Here is a 10812-nt window from a genome sequence, read left to right on the forward strand (position 1 = left end):
GATCTGAGGCATGAAACTCCAGGGCTGAAAATGAGTCCCACTCCGGCTCTATCTCAGTCGTTTGGTGTAAGGTGGTCATCCGACCCGATTTCAGCCAGTCTTCTTCCCGTCTTGACGTTCCGACATTATCAAACATGTTTGATATTATCGTTAGTCTTAAGGGGTTGGCTCAAGCGAAATGACGTAAACACTGTCACACTCTCGCATGCACCAAGCACGACGCAGGAGGAGCGGCATTAGTCGCGACCTGTGTCCGCCTGTGCAGGCACTTATTTCAAACACTTTTTCCTTGAAGCCTCGGCGGGAGAACCAGGCTGACAGCCGCGCAACCTTAACACTTTACCGTCAAATACAGGGTTAGGAGTTAAAGTTATTGGTGGACGAGATCAGCAAATAAAGATGGTCAAATAACTAAAGAAAGTCCCCCGCTCGGAATATTGAATTAACCTTTTCTTAATTAAATAATCACTATCGCGTTTGCGGAAATAATATTAATCTCAAAAGGAATCTAGATGTAGTCTTGCAATATGAGACACACTGGTTGCGTTCCGAATCGCATACTTTCTACTATATAGTATGTAGAAAAAAGATTTAGGATGTCCCGATTCTTGTGGCCAGATTTAGGATGGTTAGAAGTACCCGGATGTCCTACTTCATGCGGCCAAGATTGTTAGTGTTGAAAACTGCATCCTATTTGGGCGATTCTGACCCACAATCCAGTGTGCACGTGAAGTGACGTCACATCGACGAAGCCTCCATATGAAAACAAACGGGGATGCGACGGATATAAAAGCAAGAGGCAAGATCAAGGCGCAATGTTATGATGAAATAAGAGAGTAAAGTATGTCCCAATAGTATGCCTACTGCATCCTAACTAGATTCTTTTTATCTTCGGATGTAGTATGTAGAATAGAAAAAAGAAAGAGTATGCGATTCGGAACGCAACCCCTGTCTTTTCAAAATCTCACTCTGGTGTGAGTTGATTGTCTTTAGATGTAAGAGGGTTTCAGTCTTCAGTCTTTTCAAAGTCTTTTAAAAGTCCTCTAGTGTAAGCCCAGCATTAGTTGTTAAGTGGTCTTAAACTGAGTGTTTTTGGTATCTTACCGAGCTGATCCTGCAAGAAGCTGTCTGGTGGATTCACATATTTCATCGTTGCCACATTTAACTTCCAGTTGTGTTTAGTGCATTTAACAGTCCTGTAAGAACAGAGTGTGCGATTAGCCATGGAAAGATTCCAGTGACAAAGCAACAAATCCTGCTATGTTATTATGATCTCACATGTCCTCCAGGTCTTCAATGTCCTTGATGAAAAGCCCTCCTTGGTGTTTGCATTGGTTCTTGCATGCTTTGAAGCCGTCTTTGCCCTTGTAGATTATGTAACATTTACCTTCCTTTGGGTTTTTCTTTAAATTGACCCCCTCTTTGAGCGAGGCCACCGCTTCACCATCCAGTGATAGCACCACCTTTGCTTTTTGAGAAGTCATTTTGCCTAAACACAAATGAGAGGGGACTTTTTTTTTTTTTTTTTACAGTAATGTCACAGTTGAATTATGAATGTACTTCTGAAATACCAGATCATAAACAAAAAGCAATCCTGTCCAACCCGTTTGACAACAAGCCTTCTAAATTGAATTGAATGAGCAAAAATGTGAAAACATCCTTTTGAGACACAATTTTGTTTAGCAGAACTTTGATTTGTGTAACAAAGAAGAGATGTTTCACATTCAATTTTCCCCGTATTCGTGCATTGTTATGGAAGGGCGTGGTACGATGACTCTATATACATTTTTCTCCTCTTATTTTTCTTCGACAGAATCTGTTAATAATGTGGCCCAATACAATGCAGCATATGCATGCACAGGCCTTTCTGCAAAGATTTAAATGGCCATAAAGTGGCCCATAAAACAAAAAAAAACTAACTTATCATTATTTTGGTTCCATATGTGTTATCATGCCAGCACTATTTTTCAGTTACCTCCCTTACTAGTCAACAGAACATCTGTTACGAACCTTTATTAGCATCAAAGTTGTATGCTGACTTCCATCAGCCCTAACCCAAGTAAAGCGTATCTACCTGTTTCTGTGAAACCATGACGCTAAATAATTAAGCAATATCACATGAGAGGGAGCATGTTGTCGCTCTATATCAGCGCTGCTGTGATTCGGTCGTAGGTACGAGGCCGCAGGCCGAGTGCCGAAGAGAAACACAGCAGTGCTGATATAGAGCGACAACATTGCGACCTCGAGTGTGATATTGCTTTTATATAGCAGTTTTACAACTTAAATTCACAAACTTTAAAATGTGATCTTTAATCAATTAAGAATGTATTTGCTTCCTCCAACACAAATAGTCCGACAACAGCAGTCAGAGCGGAGCGCGTTGCTAAGCAACGTGTCAACAACTTGACGGGAGTGAGCTCGTCCTGCTTTGTTTACTCTGGTAAAATTAACCACGGCGGCCCAATGTTCTGTTAAAATCACCAAAGTAAAGGAACGGCGGATCTTAATCTAGTTGGTGATAAGGTCCGCTGCCCATTCCAAACCCCCACGCTTCATTTCCCAGAGTTTATGAGTGTATTTCGGCCCGGGGGAAGTAACGTTATACAATGAGGTGGGAAAGCTAGGCTAGGCTAAAGCTATGCAGCGTCCGGATCGCGTCCGCTCGTATTATTCAGCAGTCTGAGTTTATCTCCACACACACTATTGTTGTCTTCAGTAACGTGAGTGTGAGTGACTACCGCACACTGTCTCTGTCTGTGTGGCAGCGATGCCCTCTCAAAGGGGAGAGACTCGCCACAGTCAACCTGAGTCACACACACACACAGACACACAGTTCACACAAGTGAAGCTCCGGCTCGTCAGTGAGCGGACTGATTTTGTCAGTTTGGTGAACAGTCAGAGTGATGTTGTTCGCTCATATCAGCACTCCTTCAGAACGCATAGAAGGTCCCTCGTCCAATCAAATCACTCGCTCAGAACCACTGCTGTATAATGAATTTTATATTATTTTATAGACCCCTTTTCTGTTTATCAACACGGCGGATGCGCGCGCTGCATAGCTGCAGAAAGAACAATTGTTTGGCTGGTTGCCATGGTTACCCGTTTGGTTATAGGCCTATTGCAGTTGCGGTGTTTCTTTATAGGTCCATGGTGCTAAATAGCGATGTTGTCAGCTTACTAAAACAGTTTATCAGCGAGTGATAACATTGGTTATGCGGAAACATTAACACTATTGAACAGGAAACGTCTTAATTTTCATTTCATTTTCATTTAACTTTTATTTATCCTCGAGAGACCAATTGAGGGGTGACCCTCATTTTCAATGACGTCGAGTTAATGGCCCATACGCGTTGCGGGCAGTTGAGTGGATAAATGATGAGAAGAAATGGCCCCGACGACTTCAGTGGCCGGACTGCTGTTGGAGAGTGACAGTAAAGACCGACAGACAGATAGACAGAGAGAGGCAGAGATGCCTTTATTTCATAATGTTGCTTTTTGATTTAAAAGTGATCATAACTAGCCTATAGTGATCATCTGTTTTTAGACTGACTCCTGCTTTCGGGGCATTGGGCTCACGAGCCGACCAGTTTATCAGACCAGCTGTTTGAGACGGAGATGAAAAGGAAAGTGAAACTTATGGTGGCAGTTAAATGAATAAATATTATAACCAAACACAATAATGTGTTGTTATCTGCTTTAGTAGCCTACAGTAGGCTAGCACATGTCGACCCCACTCGGTTTTCGTTTATTGATTTTTCCTAAATGGTAGCCTATTTAGCCTACTTACCGGCTACACGTGCAAACCCCTACTGCCTAGTCAAACCATAGAGTCAAACACAAGGGAAGAGGACGGAGATGTATAACGTGGGTCATTGTAAATAAGCCTCCATTGCTTTCCATTGATATAGCCTCGTCTCCGGTCACTGTCCTTATTGTAAACATTTCACAACTCATTTATGTAATTATACAGCGGTGCATTTGGGCATTTACTTTATCACCATTCAAACAAAAAATAAACGGTTTGTGCATCCAACAGCACAACAAGACATGATTGTGGCTCGTGTCGCTCTTGTCTCTTTCTGCAACGGACATGCGCAGTAGAGCGGGGAGTGACGCTGTGTGACGTAGACTGATAAGGGGTCTATAGGCCTATATCTTTTATATTGCAGCTCATTGGTTCAGGACAGGACTACTTTTAATGACAATATCACAAAAAAGGTATGTAAGTTATGATCTCTGTGTGCTCCCCACAGCAAGTGTGGGAGCCATGACAGGAAATTGTTATTTGTGCCTCATGAAACAAGCATTTGCCACCAGTATTGAAGCTAATTGCCATACGTTGCTAGATTCATTGCACTGAAATATTGTTGGGTGAATATTGCTACTGGCTTTGATCTTTTCTACGTCTTTCAAAGTGCTGTTACTAGTTAGACCAACCGTTTTTTTTCTGTTGTGCCTTCAGGATTTTTTGCAATTTGACCTCTGCTCTGCTCTCCTTTTTAAAGTGTAAATGTATTTATCTATTCATTGTGACACATGTATGTATGGGGCCCATCTGTGAAAACTGTGGGCGAGAGAGCATCGTGTTACGGGTCAGCCTAATCTGTATGGGCTGACGTTTTGGTTTTCCGTTGCTCTGGTTTCCTCCCACAGTCTGAAGAGTCAAACTGAGGCCTGTTTCAGGTAGCTGGTTTTGAGACAATCCAGAGTTTGTTCGCTCTGAGTTAGTGGAAACTCTGGGTTTTCCGTTTCAGGTAGCAGGTTCAGCGCAACCGAGAGTCAGTTACTGCGGCAACATACGCCGTGGGTCTAACCTGCTCGGCAGGTATTTAGACCTACCCTGAGTTTGTTTTCACTTTAAGGCCAGGACACACCAGTCCGACACGTTCTGACTACCCAAAAACTGGAGTCGCCGTTTCAGGAAGCTCCAGTCTTTCCGTCGCGGCCAAAAAACACAACGAGACGACTGCTTATTTTCCGTACGCGCGCGGGACGTAATGTCTCCACAACAGCAGGCGGCGCTAATCTGTATTGTGGCCCGAAAAAATACGAAAGCCGGAAATGATGGGACAGCTCTCTAGAGCATAAACATAGATAGAAATACGTATTTATATTTATGGACCATAAGAGCACAATTTTAAGCAGAGAGTGTCGAGCATGGTGTCGAGCAGTCAACAAGGGTTGATGCATGTGAGTACTCGCAAAACGAAACGAACAAACACATTAAAACGATGGCTAGCTGTTGTTAGCTGTTTGTGCTACCCGCCTCACTTCCGGGCTTCACTGATTCGCTAGCCCTCCACCAATCAAATTGCTCCAAATGAAAGACGGTCGGCCGCCGATTGAACATGTTCAATCGGCGCAAAACAAGCCCGACTACCTCTACGTCGGCCGACGTCACGGCACACACCAAACAGATTCGTGTCCCGACCCCCTACCGACACTACGACGGCGATTATCTGGCCGGTGTGTCCTGGCCTTTACGCTGCAGCTCCGACTGAAGAAAGAGTGTCACTGTCACACGCGTCCCTGTACAGTTTGAAGCAAAGTCACTCCATAGAAATCTCCATCGGGATGTTTTTATCATTTCCTGATGATTTTACGTTTGACCGATCATTCATCTGATCAGTAGCCTTGTTCTCAGCCCTCGGTCCGTTCATATAGGCGGCCACCTTACACATCGTGACATGTTCTACATTCAGATTAATAAACCTATTTGTATTGTATGCTTTTTAATGTCTGTGGCACTGAACAGATTTATGTCAGGTGGATTCATGTAACGCTGCGGCTGCACGCAATCTTTACTGTTCACTTGTGCGATCCTATAATCTGTTATTATCTGTAAATCAATGTTTGTATCCCCACAGATAAATATCTTCTTTTGATTTGCCTTTGAAAGTAATTCTCCCACGTATTCTATAAAGTCTTCCATTTTTGAATCGGGTGTTCTGTACACACAGCTGAAAATTAACATTTATCTTTAATTTGAATTTCAATAGTCACACATTCCATTAGGTTATCAATTGCTGAGCACATTGTATTTATGATTTCAAACCTTATATTTTGACACAAACCAGTTTAAATCCCTTTAGTTCAAAGTCCATGCTTTTGCCTTCTTTAATCCATGTTTCTGACACTGCAATGATGTTGAACTGATTGGAGAACTTTTGTAGATATTCCTTAATTTGTGAAAAGTTAGTGTAGAGACTTCTGCTATTAAAAATGAAAGATGGACAATTTCCCATTTGAGAGAGAGACGAACGGTAGCCTATAGGCCTACAGTTGTTTATAAACAGGCATACAAGTGTCATAAAAGTATGCGATTAATTTAGATTAATTAATAACAGAGCCTGTAATTAATTAGATGACATTTTTTAATCACTTGACAGCCCTAATTATATTATATTATATTATATTATATTATATTATATTATATTATATTATATTATATTATATTATATTATATTATATTATATTATATGTATTTGTCCCAGATCAAATAGTAATGTACCACTTAAAAAAGCACTATTATTATTGCTTATGTTTATTTTTATTCACTTTTACCATATTTAACTAATATTGTAACCTATGTATTAGTCCCTAGTCTTCTTAATTCCTGCAATATGCTTTTATATGTATTTTACTAAGTTTTATTTTTCTTAACTTTTATTTAATGATTTCAAACAAATCACTTTACAGTCAGTATTATTTATTTTACTCATTTATTGTAATAAAACCATTCTGAGTTTGTCCTCTGATGTTTAAGGATTTTGTTTTTTCACTTCCTTTTGTATTTCTCTAATGATCCATGAATTAATTCAGAAAATCGGATTCTTAAGTTTATTTATGTAATGAATTACAGCACAATGTGAGGATTTAATAGAAAATCTGCATATTGCACACATTGTAAATATTTTTCATCGCATTGCACATTTCAATTTAACTGATCTACTTTTTACTTTCTATTCTATTTTATACATACTGTTTTATATTGTACACAAAATAAATCCCTACACTAGGCCTACTAGTATTCAGAATGTATCTAATGTCAATATTGTTTAGGTTACGTTTATTTTATTCTACTCTATATTTTCTTTAGGGCTGTCAAATTAACGCGTTAATTTCGATTAATTAATCACAGAAAAATTAACGCGATTAAAAGAATTAACGCAGATTAATCGCACTTCTATATTGCCCTTTGACCTGGTGCAAAAGAGGTGAGACGATAGCGGAGCTGCACCTGTATCTTGCGGACACGACCCGCACGGGATTAAAGAGTAAAGAAAGAAGCAGAGAGGGCTCTATGGATGTGTTATGGGCTGCTCCGGGAAAATAAGCATGAAGGTAGGAATACGTCTTATGTTATTCTCCGCCGTGTCTCACTTTTTGCTAGTTGCGATCGTCTAGGGGTTCTCAACCTTCTGCAAGCTGGGCCCCCCCAAAGCTGGGTCATTGCAGTTGGGCCCCCCCACCGACCCTGACAACCCCCCCCCCCCCACACACACACACACACACACACACCACCCTACACAGATAGATAGATAGATAGATAGATAGATAGATAGATAGATAGATAGATAGATAGATAGATAGATAGATAGATAGATAGATAATCTATTATTGTTATTATCACAAGGGCTAGGCACAGTGGCGCACCTTTGAGTTGAACATTGGGTTTAGGGTTGGGGTCCGGAAATTTCTTATATTTTAACGTTAAATTCTGGTGCACTTTAAAAGCTAATTATGAGATTGTATCAATGAGACACTGAGGAAATTTTTTTTTTTTAAATCTCCTTAGAAGAGAAGAAAATAGTAGCCTAAATAGAACATACACAGAATAAATTCTACAATAGGTATACCTGTTATGAAAAAGCTTCACAAAACAAAGTCTATGATCAATGGGAAACACTGCTGTCTGACAACCCAGTTCAGAGAATGTTTCAACTATTGAGTCTTGGATTTGGAAAGTGGCCAGATTTAGCTCAAAATGCTACCTGCGATTAATGTGCTGTGCAGCCTGAACGCGGAGTTGTGTGTGTCTCAGTGGCGATTCCAGGAAATTTTTACTGGGGGTGGCCAAGGTGGGCCACAGAGCTAGAGTGGGGTGGCCATCGCACCCCTGAATGAATAGCATGTGATATGCTGTACAACCAATTCAAAGATGATTTATAATCCCAAATGCCCAAATCATGTTAGTATCCATTGTAATGTTTGTCAGAAAACTAAACCCCTGAAGGGGGATCTGGGGGCATCCCCCCCAGAAGATTTGTTTGTGTTTTTAACATGTAATCTAAGCATTCTGGTGCATTCTGGCGAAGATAATAAAGGAAAAAGTCAATATTTATTTCAGTTCAGATGAATAGTAAAATTAGCAAGACAACATAACTTGCTAGCAGTCAGATGCCTAACAACTGGACAGAGGGACGGATGACAACTAGCTTTTGACCAAATATAAGATTTTTATTATTTTTTTTCCATCCCCCTCGCGCCCCCCCCGGTAGAGTGTCCGCGCCCCACCGGTTGAGAACCACTGGTCTAAACGGACACCAGCCCCCTCTCACTCTTCCTAGTTCCTAGCATATGCCTGTCTTTTTTCCTCCTTTGTGTGTGTGTGTGTGTGTGTGTGTGTGTGTGTGTGTGTGTGTGTGTGTGTGTGTGTGTGTGTGTGTGTGTGTGTGTGTGTGTGTGTGTGTGTGTGTGTGTGTGTGTGTGTGCGCGCGCGTCATTTAGCCTGCTTGTTTTTTTGTGTTTTTTTCGGCTCTAGTAGCCTAGTTCCTAAATGTATTTAATGTAGAAGCCTGGCTGAGGGGAAGAGACAGACGGCGAGAGAGAGAGAGAGAGAGAGAGAGAGACGAACGGTAGCCTATAGGCCTAGTGTGTGTGTGTATTTGTGTGTGCGTGTGATTGTGCGTGCGTGTGTGTGTGTGTGATTTGGGTGAAATATGTCTCACAGTTGTAAAGAAATGACACCCTTTTACTTCCAGTTTTACTGCTGGGTCAAATTGACCCGAACAGTAGGCTATGAACATGCAGGGGGTGGTTGCAAATATGTGAGATGAATTATTGGTAGCACTTTACAATAAGGTAGCCTACACAAGGTAGTTACCCTTTTTAAAATGTAAATTTACCTTTTTAAAAGGTAAACTAACCTTTTTAAAAGGTAAACTTACCTTTTAAAAGGTAAACTTACCTTTTAAAAGGTAAATTTACCTTTTAAAAGGTAATTTTACCTTTTAAAAGGTAATTTTACCTTTTTGCCATTTCGGCCGAACTTTCGGTGAACCCCTAAAATACATTATAGGCTAGGGCTATGCTTTCAACTATTGTTACAATATAACAATTTGCATATGAAAAGTGAAACAAAGCCTGAAAGGTGCATGAAAATACCGTAATAAATAAATGAGCATAATAATCTTGTGGCAGTTCAAATGTAGGGTGAATTCGGGTAATCTGGGACATTGGGTAATCTGGGACACCTAAACTCAAATGTGTTTATTTCCTTATCTAACAAAGTTTTTTCAAAAAAAAAAAAATACTACAGGATTAGTATGAATGTCACGCAACTGAAATGATATGACTTCATGGGGGGGGGGGGGGGGGTTGTCACAGGAAGAGGAAGAGCACGGTAACACTTTACAATAAGGTACACAAAAAAAGAGTAGCTACCCTTTTTAAAAGGTAAATTTACATTTTAAAAGGTAACTACTCTTTTTTGTGTACCTTATTGTAAAGTGTTACCAAGAGCACTTATCAAACAGAACACACTTATAACTATATATTAGGCCTATACGATATTATATTATATTTGTTTAATCATTACTTTAGCCTATAGGCTTATTATAACCACGCACACAACTGCACATGCACCCCTTTATAATTTCACATAAAACGCGCCCCTCTTACACCTGTCCGTTCACGCAGTGAAAGAGCGTTTAAAACAGCATAATTCATCTGGACTTACCCTACCCCTAAAGAGATGTTTTATTCCAAGACAGGGAGTGAGAGACAAAAACAATAAAAAATCCAAGGGAGCTGTCTTTACTTCGCATAGGTGCCACGGAATATGACTGGACACAGTTATTCAATAGACATAAGGGTCGGGGCGTGTCAGAGAACACTGTGCCCGTCCGTAGCCTACTGATGGAGGCGTAGGCCTACAAGCGCTTCCTCTGAACGCAACACCCCAGGGGGGAAAAAAAACTCTTTCCTAGCACCCAACAGGGACTGTGTGTGACCTGTGTGTTGTGCTAAGGCACTGACATTCTGATGGGAAGTGTGTTATTGATATGGGGAACGAAATTATCCCAATAGTCGTCATGCAATCATGCATTGTCTGGAGTTTTTAAATTTTATTTATTTATTTATTTATTATTATTCTTCCGGACAATTACACATAATACATAATTTTCTCATTGCATATTCATACATATTACTTTGTGTTATCGTCCGAAGGGAAGCAGGAGAAGCCAAAGGCTTATCGGGTCCCGCCCCCACTGCCATAAGATTCAGATACACAGATACACAGCTACTACAGTTAGAACATTTTTTTTCTTTTTTTTTAAGAAGATTCATTCTAATACACAGATCATTTTAGGTCTCTATTTTCCTCTCTGCCTGTGACAATGCAGATATGGCCTTGTCCATTTCTTCTCTAGTAGTCTAAACACATCTGCAAAAGTATTCAAAACAGTCAGTGTGTCTGCTGACCTCGGCTACAGTCCCATAACATGCAGTGTATTTACAAATTCTTCAGTCAGAGAAAGTCTTCCAATTTTGAATCGGGTGTTCTGAACACACAGCTGATAATTAACA

General features: G+C 40.5%; 1 protein-coding gene across 2 annotated transcripts in view; it reads right to left on the bottom strand.

Annotated features, from left to right (window-relative positions):
* cmah (cytidine monophospho-N-acetylneuraminic acid hydroxylase) overlaps window positions 1-10068 on the bottom strand; it is a 40889-nt gene extending 30821 nt beyond the window's left edge. The window contains exons 1-3 of one of the 2 annotated variants that reach the window (XM_080051170.1): window positions 9962-10068; window positions 1279-1489; window positions 1105-1196 (exon numbers count right to left, since the gene is read on the bottom strand). In XM_080051170.1, the coding sequence (XP_079907296.1) occupies window positions 1105-1196; window positions 1279-1484 (298 nt within the window). In that variant the 5' untranslated portion in view covers window positions 1485-1489; window positions 9962-10068. The remainder of the gene's footprint in view (window positions 1-1104; window positions 1197-1278; window positions 1490-9961) is intronic. The other variant, XM_080051171.1, reaches the window with a different exon arrangement.
* Between the last annotated feature and the right edge of the window lie 744 nt (window positions 10069-10812).

This window comes from Ammodytes marinus, assembly GCF_949987685.1.
Source record: "Ammodytes marinus genome assembly, chromosome: 22".
In the NCBI taxonomy this organism is placed as follows: Eukaryota; Metazoa; Chordata; class Actinopteri; order Uranoscopiformes; family Ammodytidae; genus Ammodytes; species Ammodytes marinus.